The sequence below is a fragment of the Scyliorhinus canicula genome, chromosome 2, assembly GCF_902713615.1.
Source record: "Scyliorhinus canicula chromosome 2, sScyCan1.1, whole genome shotgun sequence".
Taxonomy (NCBI): domain Eukaryota; kingdom Metazoa; phylum Chordata; class Chondrichthyes; order Carcharhiniformes; family Scyliorhinidae; genus Scyliorhinus; species Scyliorhinus canicula.
The window spans coordinates 171,315,066-171,334,204 of NC_052147.1; the positions used below are offsets into that span (position 1 = coordinate 171,315,066).

The 19,139-nt window shown below is 49.9% G+C and overlaps 1 protein-coding gene across 2 annotated transcripts in view; it reads right to left on the minus strand.

The window, feature by feature from the left end:
* The window catches only part of LOC119961765 (spermatogenesis-associated serine-rich protein 2-like), a 230,787-nt gene that overhangs the window by 10,710 nt on the left and 200,938 nt on the right, over nucleotides 1-19,139 (minus strand). For both annotated transcript variants that reach the window (XM_038789045.1, XM_038789046.1), the window contains exons 10-11: nucleotides 12,978-13,080; nucleotides 3,185-3,381 (exon numbers count right to left, since the gene is read on the minus strand). In XM_038789045.1, coding sequence (XP_038644973.1) covers nucleotides 3,185-3,381; nucleotides 12,978-13,080 — 300 coding nt within the window. The remainder of the gene's footprint in view (nucleotides 1-3,184; nucleotides 3,382-12,977; nucleotides 13,081-19,139) is intronic.

Here is a 19,139-nt window from a genome sequence, read left to right on the forward strand (position 1 = left end):
CCCGAGCACCAGGGATATTTACGTAGCTAGGGTTTGGGTGAGTGCACCGGAAAGGGGCCTAGCGCCTGGTCCAGGTAACGTCACCTGCGGGTACAGTGTCTGGGATCCGGTGACTATGGTCCGCCGCTGCGGCCAGGGGGGCATGAACAGGAAGTGTAGAATGGCAGGAGATGTGGAGGGGAGGGGGCAATGGGGGAATGGAGGGTCCATGGAGGAAGACTTTCACCCTCTTCAATTCCTTACAGATAATACACAAGATGGATGAGATTTTGGACCCCGCAGAGCTGTCCTCATGATGCTGCTGGCAGGCCATGAGGCCAGACGCTGGAGAAGTGTGGTGAACCACTGTGCACCTGTATTAGGGGATGTACGGTAGGACCTGCACTACAGGCTCACCGGTAGCTCCTGCCGGCTGGCTCCGCCCACAAGGAGACGTATAAATATGCGTGACCTCCTCCTGATCAGCCATTTCGCCAGCTGCAGTAGGAGGCCACGCATCTGACTGCAATAAAGCCACAGTTGTAACAATCGGAGTCTTTCGTGCAATTGATCTTGCATCAAGAAGGCGATGGCAGCAATGTCAACAGAGACTCGAAGCGGCGCCCCATGTGCAGGGCCCCGCCCCACACCCTGGGGACCCAGTCGCCCATCCGGCTAGGGAATGACCTAGGGGGGTGAGGCTGCCAACAGGCCAAGTTGTGCAGGCATCGCTGGTCTTTGAAACAGATGACAGAGAACGTGGAATGTAGGAGGCTTCGCCTCAACAAGAGGACGGTGCAGCACCTGTGCAATGTCCTCACGGACTTGGCAGCACATGGAGGATGAGGATCCCTCTCCCGGTAGCTTTCAAAGGAATCCAGGAACACCATGTCCGGGGGCTGGGGCAGGGGAATGCTGGTTGGCCCACGTAGTGGAAAGAAATGCCAGAGGTGTCATATATCTTGGGCGCAATGCTCTTTAATGCTGTATATATGTGCCCCCAACTGCTCCTGGACCCAATGCCCACCTGAGACTGGGACATGTAGCATCTTAGAGAGGACCACCTGGGACTGGGACATACCCCCCAGCGAGTCGGACATGCTACCGAGGAGCTCAGCCATGGCCTTTACTGTCTGAGCCAAGCCTTGGACACCACCACTCATGCTGCTGATGATGCACACCAGGTTCTCCACTGTGGTCACCACCCGAGCAGTGTTAGCCTTGGTGCCGCGCACTGCCAGCACTATCATCTGCACCGGTAGTCGCTAGGACTCCTCCTATCGGCTATGGACTTGCAGGAGTGTCACTGACAGCCCCTTCTGAATATCACGACCGCACCCTATCGACTGAATCAGCTCCGGGTAAACCTGGTCCAAAGGCTCAACATCTGACTGGGACCCAGTTGGGTCCTGGGATCCAGTAGCCTCCTGCTGTCTCACCCGGGCCTTCCTGCCTCCAACTGATGTGCATTAACAACTGTGTGGTGCTCACCAGAATGTGCCCCAGAAGCCTGACCACTGATGTCGCCTACCAAAGTGTGTGTCTGTGCGCTGGTGGAGAGTGGGGATGACAGCTGTACTGCGAATACGGTGGTCTCCTCGAAGCTTTCCTCGGAGGTGTTCTCATGGGAGGTGACGTGGGGGAGTGATGGGCATGGGTGACATGGCTGGGCCACGGCAAGGTATGGTGTTGAGCAGAGGAAGTGCCAGGTGCATGGTCGTCAGGGTGGAGACAGGTGGAGGGCGGGGCAGGTGCCAGGGGCCGGTGGAGGTCGTTGATCTCCTTACGGCACTGGGTGCTGGCCCTCCTGGTGACGGTTCCCGAACTGACAGCCGCTGCCACTTCCTCCCAGGCGACACTGTCTGCTCTGGGGCTGGCTCTCCAAGCACCTCGGGGGAACACGGCTGGACCTTGTCCAACAATCGTGGGGCTGATCTCCTCTGTGGCATGCCTGCGAGCTGTGTGGCGTTTGCTCTACAGGATCTACTTGAGTGGTACTCCCCTTATTGGCACCAAGCTGGTGGGCAAGGTCCCGGTGAATCAGCCGACGGGACCATCATTTGCAGCATGAAGCCCGTGAGGCCTCGTTAAGTGGACCAATTAACTTGATACCGGTGATAACCTCGCCGAGTTGAGTGTCAGGAAGCTTGCGGCAATTCCCGCACGCTACCACACTTAGAAATGTTGCCATTAAATCGAGCCCTATAGCTCTGAGAACAATACTTAGACTGCTCAAGTAATTTCACAATGCCCCCTTATAGAGTGAAGAAAGCTTTAATCTCATTGTGATGGGCTGGATTCAAACTCAGGCCCTAAACATTATTTGTGTATTAATTGTTGGGCAATCACTGAACATTCACTTGAGCCCTTGTAAATAGACAGAGACAGAAACTATGGCTGTCAGGTGTTATGGGCCAGGGTTTAGAAACCGTTAAATTATATCACGGAGTTTGCCTGGCCTACAACTGTTTATTAATTTTGGTTATGAGGATCACAAGGGCCTGCCTTTCAGTGTTATTCAACAGAGGCCTTCAGCACTTTTAATCAAAAACAAAGTTTATTCTACGAATTTAGTTAACATTTTTATCAACACACACAGTAAGCATTTTTATCAACTACAAACATAAATACCCCTCACAGCTACTGTACTCTACTTATTACCCTTAATGAATTCCCCTTAACTGTTTCAATTTAATAAAGCATCCCATAAACCAATTTAAATTCCTTCCAGAGAGCAGTTATTTCTTTTCAATTTGTCAAGTGATCTGGAACCAGCTTTTAAAATGCAGAGAGATAGGACAAGACTTCTCTGTCTGAATCCAGCATCCAAATGTGAAAACGAAAGCAGAAAAACTCAAGAGCCACAAAACAGCTCAAACCAAAACAAAAGTAAAACCCAGGGCCACAGCCCAGCTCCACCCACACAATGACATAACTGAAGCCATTTGATAAGACAAAACATTTCTTAAAGGAGCACTCCCATGACACAGGTTAGAAGGTGTATGCTCATAATGTGCAACTTTCTAACAAAATATAAAAGTGGCTCCAGTCCATCCCTCGTTCATTGACTTTCTGCAGTAGAACAGTAGAGGCCAACATGCTAGCTCACAATGTCACCCATCACCTTTTACAGGCACTATATTGACATTTTCACATTTGGTAGAACACAGACAAAGCCATAACAAGAGCAATGTGTCATTATTACCTGTCTGTCAGCAGGTCCCTTTTGTATGTCAGAACTATTCCTTGGATTCATTACTTTTGGACCAACTGATGATAATGCACGAAGTGAGGATGGCAGTGAAGGAACATGATTGGAACTACCTCGAGGTCCCAGACGCATTGGAGTCAGTGAGGAAACGCACTGTGATCTTGTAGAGTAGTTATTCTTTGGATGTGAAACTGTACAGAAAATAAAATTAAAAACAAGATATAAAGATACAATTTTTAAGCTTGAAAGCGACATCTCATAAATCACATCCATAATTATCACTTGGCTTTTACATTGACCTTTAAAAAATGTATTTAAGAGATGTGGGAGTCGCTGGTTAGGCCAGCATTTTTGCTCATTCCTAGTTGCCCTTGAGAAGGTGGTGGTGAGTTGCCTTCTTGAACCGCTGCAGTCCCTGAGGTGTGGTATACCCACTGTGCTGTTAAGGAAGGAGTTCCACGATTTTGACCCAGCGACAGTGAAGGAACGGTGATATATTTCCAAGTCAGGGTGGTGAGCGACTTGAAGGGGGACCTCCAGGTGGTGGGGTTCCCAGGTATCTGCTGCTTCTAGATGGTCCTTCTAGATGGTAGTGGTTGTAGGTTGGAAAGTGCTGCCCACGGAATCTTGGCGAGTTCCTGCAGTGCATCTTGTAGATGGTACACACGGCTGCCACTGTTCATCGGTGGTGGAGGAATTGAATGTATGTGGAAGGGGGAGCAATCAAATGGGCTGCTTTGTCCTGGATAGTATAGAGCTTCCTGAGTGGTGTTTGCACTGCACTCATCCAGGCAATTGGAGAGTATTCCATTACACTCCTGACTTGTGACTTGTAGATGGTGGACAAGTTTTGGGGGTCAGGAGGCGAGTTACTCGCCATAGGATTCCTAGCATTTGACCTGCTCTGGTAGCCACAGTATTAATATGGCTAGTCCAGTTCACTTTCTGATCAATGGTAGCCCCCAGGATGTTGATTAAGGGGGATTCAGCAATGGTAATGCCACTGAATGTCAAGGGGCGTTGGTTACATCCTCTTTTGTCGGAGATGGCCATTGCCTGGCACTTGTTTCATGTGAATGTAACTGTTGCTTTTCAGTCCAAGCTGGATATTATGTAGGTCTTGCTGCATTTGGATATGGACTGCTTCATTATCTGAGGAGTGGCGAATGGTGCTGAACATTCTGCAGTTATCTGCGAACATCCCCACTTCTGACCTTATGATGGATGGAAGGGAGGTCATTGATGAAGCAGCTGAAGATGGCTGGGCATAGGAACTACCCTGAGGAACTCCTGCAGTGATGTCCTGAAGCTGAGATGATTTACGTCCAACTACCACAACCATCTTCCTTTGTGCCAGGTATGACTCCAACCTACGGAGTGTTTTTCCCCTGATTCCCGTTGACTCCAGTTTAGCTTGGGCTCCTTGATGCCATACTCAGTAAAATTCTGCCTTGATTTCACTCTCACCTCACCTCGGACATTCAGCTCTTTCGTCCATGTTCGAACCAAGGCTATAATGAGATCAGGAGCTGAGTGACCCTGGCGGAACCCAAACTGAGTATCCGTGAACAAGTTATTGCTAAGTGTCGCTCGACAGCACTGTTGATGACTCCTTCCGCCACTTTGCTGATGATGGTAAGTAATCTGATAGGGTAGTAATTGGCTGGGTTTGTCCTATTTCCTGTGTACAGGAAACATCTGGGCAATTTTCTACATTGCCGGATAGATACTAGTGTTATAGCTGTACTGGAACAACTTGGGTCGGGGTGCAGCAAGGTCTGGAGCACAAGTCTTCAGTACTATTGCTGGAAAACTGTCAGGACACATAGCCTTTGCAGTGTCCAGTGCCTTCAACCGTTTCTTGAATACACGTGGAGTGAATCGTATTGGCTGAAGACTGACATCTGTGATGCTGGGGACCTCCGAAGGAGACCAAGATGGATTACCCACTTGGCACTTCTGGCTGAAGGTTGTTGCGTATGCTCCAACCTTGTCTTTTGCACAGATGTGCTGGGTTCCTCCATCATTGAGGATGGGGATATTTGTGGAGCCTCCTCCTCCAGTGGGCTGTTTAATTGTCTACCACAATTCAAGGCTGGAAGTGCCAGGACTGTAGAGCTTAGATCTGATCTGGTCACTGTGGAATCACTTATTTCTGTCTATTACTTGCTGCTTATACTGTTCGGCACACAAGTAGCCCTGTGTTGTAACTTCACAAGGTTGACGCATCATTTTTAGGTATGCCTGGTGTTGCTCTTGGCATGCTCTCCTGCACTCTTCATTGAACCAGTGTTGATTCCCGGGCTTGATGGTAATGGTAGAGTTGAGAATATGCCAGGCCATGAGGTTGAATATTGTGATGAATACAATTCTGCTGTTGCTGATGGCCCTCAGCACCTCATGAGTGCCCAGTCTTGAGTTTCGAGATCTGTTCGAAGTTGATCCCATTTAGCACGGTGGTAGTGCTACACAACACAACTATAATAGATTGAAGGTGCTACATGAGAAGCTTTCATTGCTATTGCCTTCACATCTGAAGTAACACATCTCCATTATCGTCTGTTATTACACCAAAATTAAAATACCACAGAAATACATAGAAGCTGCCAGTCAGAAGACAGCCCATTTGAACGAACCAGCCTATGTCAGCGTTTGTTCTTTCCTTGAACAAATGAACCTCATCACATTTCACCACCCTTTTTCCATATTCACTTCATCCCCTGATCCTTCAGTTCCCTTTCTAATCTAATTTTGAATGTTGGTCTAGTTTCTGCCTCAACCGCGCCACAACTTCACAATTCCATGTTCAGCAGTTCATCTTGCTTCCTGTTCCAAACCTCTTAAACATCGGGCTGGATTTTCATCACTGAGGCAGAAAGTTCAAGTCAGGAAATTTTCCAACTTCGCACACCCATCTCCTTATACAGGGATCCCGATTACCCCCCCCCCCCCCCCACCCCCCCACCCCCCTCCCAAACCAAATATCTTCATTCCAGGGAGTCGAGGGGCAGGGTGGAGTCAAGGGGTAGGGTGGAGTCAGGCGCACTGTCTCCGGACACAGTTTGGAGGTGGGTGAATGCCAGCTTGGGCTGGTTAGAAGACTCGGATTGGTTCTCTGGGACTTCTTCCCAATTATGTTATTGGCTATTAGGCCCTCTAGCCCTCACCTCTCGCACCCCATCCACTCCAGCTGCCACCTTCATCATCCATACCCGCTTACCCAAAATACAGTACTGAATCAATAAGCCATAAAATAACAATGCAGGTCGTGAAATGCACTTAACGAACTATCCATTCAGAAATTTGCTTTGAAAACAATGCTGCTCCAACACCCCGATAAAAATGTGTTAATCAGTCATTGTAGTTTCAATAACAGAAGGTTTACGTCACTTTCCATTGTTATGGGCCAGAGGTCAGAAAACTCTAAAATATATCATGGCTGACCTACAACTGTTTATCGATTTTGGTTATGATGAGCACAAGGGCCTGCCTTTCAGGTGATATTCAACAGAGGCCTGAATACTTTAAATCAAAAACAAGCTTTATTCTACAAATTTAGTTAACATTTTTATAAACACACACAGTAAGCATTTTTATCAACTACCAACATAAATAGCCCACACAGCTGCAGTAATCTATGAACAACCCGTAATAAATTCCCCCTTTAGCTGTTCCAATGTAATAACAAGATCCCATTAACCAGAAAACCCCTTTTCAAAGGTGTGGCCCAGCACACAGCACTCAAGACATGGTATGGATGCTCCTGTTTCCTTTCAAATTATCAAGCAGTCTGGAAACAGCTTTTAACATGCAGATAGAGAAACAAAACTTCTTTCAACCTCTGCCAAACAAAACCACTTCAAACTCAAAGCAAAAGTAAAACCAACTCCCAGAGCTACTGCCCAGCTCCACCCACACAATGACATCACTGAAGCCATGTGATAAGACAAAAACATTTCTTAAAGGGACACTCACATAACACCATGGGCGGGATTCTCCGACCCCCCCTCCGGGCCCCCTCCGGACATTCCAGGCACCGAGTGGGTACCTGTCCAGCATCTCTCAGACATCGGTGCACCGGTGCATTTGTGCAGTGACAGACGCCCTATCTGCCATTGCAGACCGCTACATCCAGTTCCCTGTGGACTGGACCAGCCAGGATGCCCGGGCACGGGGCTTCGCTGCCGTGGCCGGGTTTCCCATGGTCCAGGGCGCGAACGATGGGATGCACGTTGCCGTGCGGCCACCTGCAGATAACAGGGCCGTGTTCACCAATTGGAAGGGGACCTATTCCATGAATATTCAGGTGGTCTGCGACCACCCCATGATGATCCTGCACGTCTGAGCCCGGTACCCGGGCAGTGTGTATGTCTCATACATACTGGCGCAGTCTTACATCCCCGGCATGGTCGAGGGATGCCCCCGCCCCCCCCTCACCCCTGGCTAAGGGGCAGGTTGGTGGGCGACAGGGGTTACCCGTTGCGGTCGTGGCTGATGACGCCTATACAGAGGCCACAGAGTGACGCGGAGAACAGCTACAATGATGCCCATGCAGCGACAAGGGGTGTGATAGAGAGGTGCTTTGGGCTGCTGAAGATGCGTTTCAGGTGCCTGGACCTCTCTGGGGGGGCCCTCCAGTACCCGCCAGACAAGGTCGGCCACATCATTGTGGTGTGCTGCGTCCTGCACAACATAGCCCAGCAGCTAGGGCAGCACGGTGGCCTAGTGGTTAGCACAACCGCCTCACGGCGCTGAGGTCCCAGGTTCGATCCCGGCTCTGGGTCACTGTCCGTGTGGAGTTTGCACATTCTCCCCGTGTCTGCGTGGGTTTCGCCCCCACAACCCAAAAATGTGCAGTGTAGGTGGATTGGCCATGCTAAATTGCCCCTTAATTGGAAAGAATAATTGGGTAATCTAAATTTATAAAAAAAAAATAAAATATAAACATAGCCCAGCAGAGGGGCGATGTGCCGCAGGCAGAGGAGGGGGAAGTGGAAGAGCAGCAGGATGAGGCGTAGGACGAGGAGCAGCGGGCACGGGATAGGCTGATAGCCGCCCGGTTCACTGACTTGGGGGGGGGGGGGGGGGGGGGAGGGTGGGAAACATCGAATATGGGCACAGACCGCACACCACGACACCTGCCGACCACCCTCACCCCCCCCACCCACCTATGACCAACTCCCTCACCCCTGCCACCCACCACAAACACCCTCACCCCCCACCCACTCACCACCAACACCCTCACCCCCCCCGCCCACTCACCACCAATACCCTCACCCCCCCCCACCCCCCACCAACACCCTCACCCCCCCCACCCCCCAACCCACCCACCACCAACCACCCCTACCCCACCCACATGCACACCACCCCTCCATTGCACATCCACCTGCGGCACAACGGGCCGGGCTCATCCGGTTGCTGGTGGAAGCGTGTCTATTGCAGGCCATGGAGGATGATGACAACCCGCTCTACGATGAGCTCTGGGCTCCACGTCATTGGACAATGTCTGACCCATGGCCACAGTGCCATCCTCCACCCGGACCATCCCTGCATGCGGCCCAGACACTGCAGCGCACGGTCCCTTCCGCTGCCCGGGGGGAATGGCGAGGGCAAACCGGGGGGGAGGGGGGGCACACTCACCTGGGGCCGACGTAATTCCACCCCTCACACACACACTGGCACTCAACGCACACGACACCCCCACACACTTTGGACAGAGCACAAAGGCAGCTTCTGTAGATGTGAAAGTGATTTTAATAACAAGCAGTCCATACAAGTGCCCTAGCCCCGATAACTCGTCTGTGCCCTGCACCCGTGCCAACTTACTCAGTGTTGAATTGTTTGGCCTTACGGGCCCTTTGACTATATCTAGGTGGTTCCCCAGACGGTACAGATAAACTGGAGGTGGACTCCTGTGATTCTTGCTCTATGATTCGGTATCCCTTTGGCGGCCGTTTCCTGGGGCGGCCTGGCCTAGATGAGCCAGGCTGCGGCTCGGGCGACTGGGATGGCGAACTGCCAGCCTGTCCTGCCCATTGCCCACCAGATGCACCTGGGATGGAAGTGGGGGGGGGGGGGGGGGGTCCGAGATGTTGCGGTGTTCCGGGGCCTCCCCTACAGGGGGACCCGGAACGAGCCCCAGCACCTCCTCCTCCCTTGTGGTGCCCAATGGACACCGGGCCTCTACATGGGTCGGGGATGTGAACGGACCGACCATCCGATGCCCCCTCGACACCTGGCGCTGCCAGTCCTGGAGGCCCGCCCTGGTATCGACAAGGGTCTGCAAGTTTGCAGCCATGGAGCTCAGGGAGTTCGCCATCCCTGGCCATGTCTGTGTCTTGGCAACGCCGGCCAGCACCTGGGCAATGGCGCCGATGTCCCCAGCGATGGCCTTGCTGAGACTGGGCCATTGCCTGCTGAGACTGTGCCACGGCGTGGAGCGCCTGGGCCATCTGCCACTGGCTCTGGCTCATGGCTTCCTGTGAGAGGGCAGCCATGTCCTGGGCTACAGACACCGCCTGCATGGAAAGCCCCAGACCTTGCATACTGCTCCCAATGTCTAATACCGTCGCACCCATTACCACCACCATGGATGCCACCCTTGCGGTTTCGGCCTGGGTGTCATACATGACCGGCACCACTTCCAGCTCTTGGACGCGGGTGCACTCCTCCACCTGCGTCTGCAGCCGCCGCAAGCCAGCCGTCACCCCCTTCGATCGTCCCTGGTTCCGTGACTGCATCGGGTCTATGGGCGGGTGTGGTAATCCAGGAACCCGGGACCCATCTGGGCGGCAGATGGTTGCTGAGGCCGGCCTGCCCTCCGATCGCCCGGCCCCTCGGCTGCTCCTACCTGCTGTACCGGTACGGCTGTGTAGTGCGCACCAGAGACGGGGGCGTCGTCTCCGTGTTGCTCCAGGCCTGTCCCTGTCTCGTGGCCACCCTGGGGCTTCCTGGGGGCGTCGCATGCTGGAGGGGCCGGGTCTCTCCCTGTCTCATGGCCACCCTGGGGCTTCCTGGGGCGTCGCATGCTGGAGGGGCCGGGTCTCTCTCTGTCTTGTGGCTGCCCTGGGGCGTCCTGGGGGCATCGCATGCTGGAGGGGCCGGGTCTCTCCCTGTCTTGTGGCTGCCCTGGGGTGTCCTGGGGGCGTCGCATGCTGGAGGGGCCGGGTCTCTCCCTGTCTCGTGGCCGCCCTAGGGCGTCCTGGGGGCGTCGCATGCTGGAGGGGCCGGGTCTCTCCCTGTCTTGTGGCTGCCCTGCGGTGTCCTGGAGGCGGTCGGCATCCGCGGGGACGGGTGTCTTGACGTTTGGTCCTGCAATACACAAAACAGCATGCATGGTTAGACACGCAGGCGGTGATTGGGGAATATGGGGGAAGGAGGATATAGGGGAAGGAGGTAGGGGGAAGGGGGATATGGGGGAGGGGGATATGGTCACCTGCATCGGCAACCTCCCGGTCCTCGGATCCGCCTGCCAGTTCCAGGGCCCTCTCCTCATGAACGGTGAGTGGTCTCTCATCAGCTGGGCCCCCTCCGGTCCTCTCATGCTCCCTGTTGTGTGCGCTCTTCTCCTGTGGGGGGTGGGCGAGTGGGTGGCAGGGATAAAGGGCAACAGTGTTATGCACATATACATGCAGGCCAGCGGTTGTGCGTATATTGGCAGAGGTGCGCAGCACATTAGGGTTAGGGTTAGTTGCACCTAGGGGTGTGCTGCACATCGTTGGGGGGGGGGGGGGGGTGGTTACTCACCCTGGCTGCCCTGACAAGGTCATTCACCTTCTTGTGACACTGGGCGCCTGTCCTTGGTGCCACAGCCACAGCTCTGACGGCCTCTGCCACCTCCCTCCACAGGCGCCGGCTGAGGCATGGGGAAACCCTGTGGTCGTGTCCGTGGTAAAGGGTCTCCCTCCTCTGCTCTACTGCATCCAGGAGTGCCTCGATGTCGTGCTCCTGGTAACACGGAGTTGCGCGGTGGGCGGCCATCTTGTCGGGTCTCCGGGGGGGAGGGGGGGGGGGGCGTGGGCGTCTTTTGTGGCGTCATGCTGCTACTAGCCCATTCCGGGCCAGAGAATTTGTGCCGTTTGGGAGGGCCCGACGCCGGAGTGATCCGCACCGTTTTTGCGCCGGGTTCCGCCGATCGCGCTGATTACGGGAGAATCCCGCCCTATATCTTAATCATGTCGTTTTAACCACAGAGACATTGAAAGAAAGAGTTCAAAGAAATAATAACTTATCGCAATTTTATAAAAATGTCAATCAGCGCAAATACTCCATTTCCACCTGTGAAACAGACCACCTGCTAAGCCACTCTATTAGGGGGCTTTGGAACTCAGCCAAGCATTTCTAATAATGCTATCAGTGAAATGCAGCAACAGAAACAGATGGCAAGTCATGGAAGAGGAGGGGCCATGGCTAGGACCTTTAGAACAAAAAAGGTTCCAGAATCGAGACTATAGTTTGCGAATCCTCTGAGGGGGCCATTAACCACATCTCCTCAAGAACCTGGCCTGTCTCCACCAAAAATAGAGAGGGGTATGAGCTGCTAACTCCCGCAATTGTGCCAGTCAGTTTGGGGGCGCAGCCTGCACTGGCAAAAATTGTTATTTTAAAATAATTTTTATTGGAATCTTTTACAGAAAATATAAAACATAATGACAAATAATGAAATGCAACAAAATAACCCATAATAACTGTAACACCCCCCCCCCCCCCCCCCCCCCCCCCCCCAGACCGTATCGACACATGTATCACATCCCCCCACTGGCAAAAATTGTTGACAGGGGAATGGGGCCAGGAATCCTGGAATTGGACTCTGCCTGCCATTTTTAAAGGCCTCTGCAGTCAGCCCAATTCCATGAAAATCTGACCCATAATGTATCTATAGCCCCATGTTACATGCTTCAACTAGTACAATCTCTGGAGCAACCTTTTAAGTTTTTAAATGCTTCGATCATATCACTTAGTAATCTGCATTGTTATAAAAATAAATGTATCTTTTTCCAAATCTTCCTTGAGATTTGTGCGTTCTCATACAAGGCAACATCTAAGTGAATCTTTACTGGCTCCAAGTGTTAATATCCTGCCTATCGTGCAGACAGTACTACACTCAGCACTCGATTGCAGTCTTGTTAATTTTTAGCATTCCCTCTTGGCTTTGCAGTTTATGCTTCTTGTATAAAAATCTATGCCTGAATTTTCAGGATGGTGTGGGCTTAGCGCACGCGCAGTCCCAATGGCACATTACATTCGAATGAGCATTGTTGGCATAAGGCGGAACCTCCGATCCTCATTCAGCAGGGAGTCCCATCTTGGGGAGCTGTCAGCTAACCAAATTGGCTAGCAGCCCTTCAGTCCCCCAGGCCATCAGAGGCACAGCAGGTAGCTGGCAAGCACTAAATCTCAGAAACCGTAGGACAGTTAAGTAGCAGGGGTCTGATGGCGAGGACGTTAGCCAATGCCTGGGGGTTTGTGAGGGGGCCAATGGGGTCTCGGGGCCCAGGTCAGTTGGGGAGGATGGAGATTACTGGACCATAAGGCGAGGACGCCTCCATTGAGAAGGAGGCATCTGATGGGGCCCACCCCCACTTCTCACCTAGATCCAGCTGTGTTCATACATGCGTTTCCCCTGAACCCCCCTCTCAGCTGTCATCCATATTGAGGCTGGCAGATAAAGGTCGTTAAGTGCCTTTCCATGCAATTTCATATATTCCCCTCTACCCATTCCGACCCATTCCAATAATTCTGAGATAATGTTGCATTCAAATCATCTGACCTTAGATTGTGTCCTTACCTTCTCCAAACTGCTGGATTTGGGTTTGTAGACTTTCGATGTTACCAGTGAATCGTGCTGATCTTCCCAGGTCTTCGTCATATTTACGTTCACTCACAAATTGCTATTAGAAACAGATAAATCTGCAGTTAAAGCCAAACCATTGTTATTTGCAACACACAAAATCAAAATTCAAAACATGTAAAGTTTGCCTTTAACATCAACTCTATTGCACTTTTTACTACCCTACAGCACCCTACTGCAGCTCAAAAGCAGCCTGTCGTCTATACCCGGTCTGCCCTATATATGTAACTTCTGTTCCACACCAATGTGGTTAACTCTTAAAAGCACTTTGAAGTTGCCTCACAAACCACTCAGTTTTACCAAAGTCAGGGCAACCAAGAATGTGCGTGAAATTCCATCCTCACCAGCAATGCCCTCATCCCAAGAACTAAAACAAACGCAAGCGCATTTTGTTACAGAGTTCACTTGGACATCAATCACTTGGTTGCATGCTGTATCAAAAACAACCTCTCTCTAAATGTCGGAAAGACCAAGGAACTGATCATCGACTTCAGGAAGCGTAGCACGACACACATTCCCGTTTGCATCAACGGCTCCGAAGTGGAGATAGTCGATAGTTTTACATACCTGTTACCATCGCCAACAGTCTGTCCTAGTCCGCTCACGTTGATGCAACTGTCAAGAAAGTCCAAAAACATCTCTACTTCCTACAGAAGCTAAAGACATTTGGCATGTCTGCATCGATTCTCACAAACATCTACAGATGTGCGATAGAGAGCATCCTATCCAACTGTATCACAGCCTGATATGGCAACTGCTCAGTCCAAGATTGCAAGAAACTGCAAACTGCGGTGAACACATCACACAAGCTTGCCACCCCCACATTGATTCTGTATACACCTCCCTCTGCCTCAGGAAGACAGACAGAATTATCAGAGACCCCTCACACCCAGGCATTGCCTTCTTCCAGACCATTCCATCAGGCAGAAGGTACAGAAATCTGAAGACCCACACATCCAGACATAGGAACCGCTTCTTCCCCACAGCTACAAGACTCCTCAACAACACCCCCTCGGACTGATCTATTGCCTGTAAGAACACTATTGACGATGCCCTATTCTGCTCTTGCTCATGCATTTGCTTTGTTTGGCTACTTGTTCCTCACTGTTTGTCGACGTACTATTTGTCAATGTTCTCTGTTGATTATTCTTTTGTCTACTATGTACGTACTGTGTACGTTCCCTCGGCCACAGAAAAATACTTTTCACTGTACTTTGGCACATGTGACAATAAATCAAATCAAATCAATCAGTTGCACCAGAGCCAGAAATATTCCAATGCTGCATAGCTGAAGGAACATTATGTGTTAGGTTTGGGAAACACAGTAGAATCATAGCAGAACCATAGAATCCCGACAGTGCAGATGGAACCCATTTGGTCTATCAAGTCTGCACCCACCCTCTGAAAGAGCACCCTACCCAGGCTCTAACCCCGTAACACCAGCTAACCTGCACTAAGGGGTAATTTTAGCATGGCCAATCCACCCAACCTGCACATCTTTAGACTGGAAGGAAACCAGAGCACCCGGAGGAAATTCACTGAGACGCAGGGAGAAAGTGCGAACTCCACACAGTCACCCAAGGCCGGAATTGAACCTGAGTCCTTGGCGTTGTGAGGCAGCAGTGCCACCTGTGGTGATATGATTTGCATTGCTGTCTGCCATTGGTGCAGAACACCGGCTTACCATTGGCCCTGGTCGGTCATGTGTCTCTCGACCGATTGGTTGAGACCAGTCATGTGACAGCTCTCCGATTGGTCGAGAGGCTGAGTTAACCACGCCTCCATACCGAGGTATAAATAATCAGAACGCCCGGCGGTCGTCCATTTTATTGTAGTCGACCGCAGGGCTAAGTTCTAGCTTATTAAAGCCTAACTTTTGTATAACAACTCGTCTCTCGTGCAATTGATGGCTCATCAATTTAATAAGCTAGATTTTTGAAGATGGAGTTCCGGTTCAAGCCCGAATGCCTCCGCATCAGCCCGCAAACTCCGAACTCTGCAGAACTTTTTCAACATTGGCTGGCATGTCTCGAAGGATACCTGGAGTCTGCAACCAGCCCCCCCACCATGGCACAGAAGCTTCACGTCCTCCACTCCAGTGTGGGTATAGCAGCCTACGCGATAATCAAGGGGGAGAAAGATTACGATGCCGCCATGCTAAAGCTGAATGGACAATTCCTTAAACCAGTCAACAGAGTATTCGCCCGACATCTGCTGGCCACCAGACAACAGCTCCCCGGTGAGTCATTAGACCAATTTTACCAGGCCCTCGCCATCCTGGGGAGGAACTGCTCCTGCCTCCATGTTTCAGCTACGGAACACATGGAACTGCTGATCAGAGATGCTTACATGCTGGGATGCAGTCCCCCGCTATCCGCCAGCGGATGCTGGAGAAAGACGACCTCAGCTTAACTGAGGCACGGACTCTCTCCACCTCCCTGGAGGTCGCCGATCTAAACGCTCGCGCCTATGCCCCCAGCTGCGCGGCACCATCCTGGGCCTCCTGGCTGCTTCCCCACCGCCATCCGCCGCTCCCGACCTCCCTCAGGCCTGCGCTGTGGGACGCCCCGACAAGTCCACGGGGCCCCGCTGCTACTTTTGCGGGTTCGCGAAACACCCTCGCCCTCGCTGCCCAGCCCGCTCCGCCCTCTGTAAGAGCTGCGGGAAGAAGGGCCACTTCTCCACTGTCTCATCACCACCGTGCTGCCCTGCATTAGAGTTTGCTATTGTGCTTCACTAATATACTGTATTTCTCCTTCCGTATATAATGTTCTTTATTGTTTCTTGCCGAGCTTGTACTGCATGTTTTCTCATGTGATGTGATGGGTGACAGGCAAGGCCAGTATTTATTTCCCTCACTAACTGCCTTTGAGAAGGTGGTGGGGAGTTTCTTTGTTGAACTGCTGCAGTCCATTGTAACAGTACACACAGTACTTTTAGGAAGGAAGTTCCAAGATTTTGATTCAGCACAATGAAGGAACGGTGATATAGCTACAAATCAGGATGAAATGTGACTTGGAGTGCAATTGGAGTGAATGTTGATGGTGGGAGATTCAGTGATGGTAATATTGTTGAAAGTCAAGTGGAGTTGGTTAGTCTATATCTTGTTGGAGATGGACAGTGGTGGCACTTTGTGTCATGAAGGATATTTGCCACTTAGCAGCTCAAGTCTGAATGTTGTCCTGGTCTTGCTGCATATGGTACAGACTATTTCAGTGTCCAAAGAGTTGTGAATGAAATGAAAATCGCTTATTGTCACAAGTTGGCTTCAAATGAAGTTACTGTGAAAAGCACCTAGTCGCCCATTCCGGCGCCTGTTCGGGGAGGCTGGTACGGGAATTGAACCGTGCTGTTGGCCTGCCTTGGTCTGCTTTAAAAGCCAGCAATTTAGCCCTGTGCTAAACCAGCTCCTAACACTGTCATCAGTGAATGTTCTCACTTTTTTCCTGCAATTTCACTAGGGTGCCTTGGTGTAATACGCGATCAAATGCTGTTTTGATTTCACCTCTGGAATTCCGCTCCTATGTTCATGTTTGGATGAAAGCTCTAATGAGGTACAGGTGAAATCCAAACTGAACAAATGGTTTATTGGTGATAGGTGCCACATGATAACAGCGTGAATGACACTGTGCATTACTTTGCTGATGATTGACAGTAGGCTGATGGGACAGCAATTGACTGTATTGATTTATCCTGCTTTTTGTGGACAGGACAGACCTGGGTAATTTTTGATTTTGATAGATGCCAGTGTTGTTACCTGCACTGGAACAATTGGGCTAAAGGTGTGGCTGGTTCTGGATCACACGTCTTCAATAGTACAGCCAGGACGTTGTCAAGTTGTCGTGGTATCATCGTTGTGTTGTAATTCACCGACTGACCACTAGGAGTCTCATTAGTACATAAATAAATGTTAGAGTCAGGTGACCTCCGACTGACCAGGGAGCTGGGAGAGAGGTTGCTTGCACATGTTCATACTATTATTCATCAGTTGTTTGTATATATTTGACCCACAGTTAATGTCCATAAATCCTTTAAAGCTTCAGCTACAAGTGTTCTTATAATATAAGTCAAACCATCCGACAAGAAAATTAAATGGTACCAGGACTGGATGGTATTAAACACCAAAAAGAAAACTACCACATCATCGAGTGAAACCAGTCACGACGTCCACAGAGATTGAAAGATTTTGCAGACTGCAAGAACGAACTACATGGAGTCATTAAAGCCACCAGTGAGTCTCAGATTTCATGGTAATGTGGACAGCAACTGGCGCGTGTTTCAACAACAATTTAATCTGTTTATTACTGCAGTAAATTTAGGAGATCAATCAGATTTGTGTAAGGTAGCGATTTTCTAACAGCGTCAGGATCCAAAACAATTTCTATGCTTAATAAGAAGGAAGTGCTCACCTGAGGAAGGAGCAGTGCTCCGAAAACAAGTGATTTGAAACAAACCTGTTTGACTTTAACCTGGTGTTTTAAGACTTTTTACTTTGAGAAGGTCAACCAGTCAGAAGAAAACCGGATCGGGTCAATTTGTAGATTTGGACTATTTGTACATACTATGCTTGCTGTTCTTGTGTGTATGTATGTATACATATATATATTTGTTAAACCAGTTTTAAAATATTTTTTAAAATAATACTGTTAGACTCACAGGCTGATGACATCACATGTAAATATACTGATGATAATGTATTAATTTATTCCTTCAAAGGAAAGGGGACATTGTGATGCGATGGTTGCGTTGTAATTCACCAACTGATTACTTGGAGTCTCATTAGTATATAAGTGAATGTTAGAGTCAGGTGATCTCAGACTGACTAAGGAGCTGGGAGAGAGGCTGTGTGTACATGTTCATACTATTATTCATCTGTTGTTTTTATATATTTGACCCACAGTTAATGTTAATAAATCTTTTATAGCTTTAGCTACAATTTTCTTGTAATATAAATCAGGCCATTCGACAAGAACATTATTGGAGTCAATAGCATTTAGTATATCTAGTGCAGTCAGCCATTTCTTGATGTCATGTGGAATGAAGCTAATTAGTTGAAGTCTTACATCTGTAATGCTGGGGATCTCAGGAGGAGACAGATTGATGATGCCTAGCTGAAGGTGGTTGTGAACTGTTGTCCTGGGCTTTCCCATCAATGAAGCTGGGGATGTTTATGGAGCTGCCTCCTTCCACCAGCTGATACTGTCCACCACTATCCATTGGATAAGGCAGGACTGCAGAGTTGTGATCTGTTCCATTGGTTATGGCTTCACTCAACTCTGTCTATAAATGCTTCCGCTGATTAGCATACAAGTAGTCCTGTATTGCAGCTCCACCTGTTTGGCACCTCGTTTTTAGGTCTATCTGTTTCCATTCCTGACATACTCTCATACATTCCTCATTGAGCCAGGGTTGGTGCCCTTGTTTGATGATATTGGCAGAGTGAGGACTATGCCAGTCAATGAGGTTGAGGCTAATGAGATTGTGGTGGAAATAGTTCTGCTGGTACTGATTGACCAGTGTCTCATTGGTAGGATTGAGATGCTAGACCTGTACTGAATATATCCCATTTAGAATAGTGGTAGTGCCAAATAACTGGATGGAAGACGCTTTGAGTGCAAAGATTCATTTTCTCAAGGGCCTTGCAGTGACTGCTCCTGCCAATATTGTTTTGGACAGATAAACTTGTGACAGGTAGGTTGAAGAGGATGTGATCAAGTAGGCCTGTTCCACATGTTGGTTCTCTCATCATTTCCTTCAGCCAGCTCAACCATTAATGATTCTACCTAGCCATCCTTGATGATGGACATTGAAGTCCCCCACCCAGAGAACATTCTGGTCCTTCTTCCTCTCAGTATTTCTTCCAAATGGTGTTCAACATGGAGGAGTTCTGACAGAATATACCCAGGGTTGGTAATAGTGAGTTTTGGGACTTGGATTTAAAGGTATGATTTTGTGATGAAGACAGAGCGAGAGTGACTTAAATCTTGGAATTATCAATTTTGCTAAGCATGAGATAGGATTTGGCAAAAGTAGACTGGAAGCAGTTACTTAATGGAAAATCAGTGTCATAAAAATGGGAACAGTGGTAAAGAAACTTCC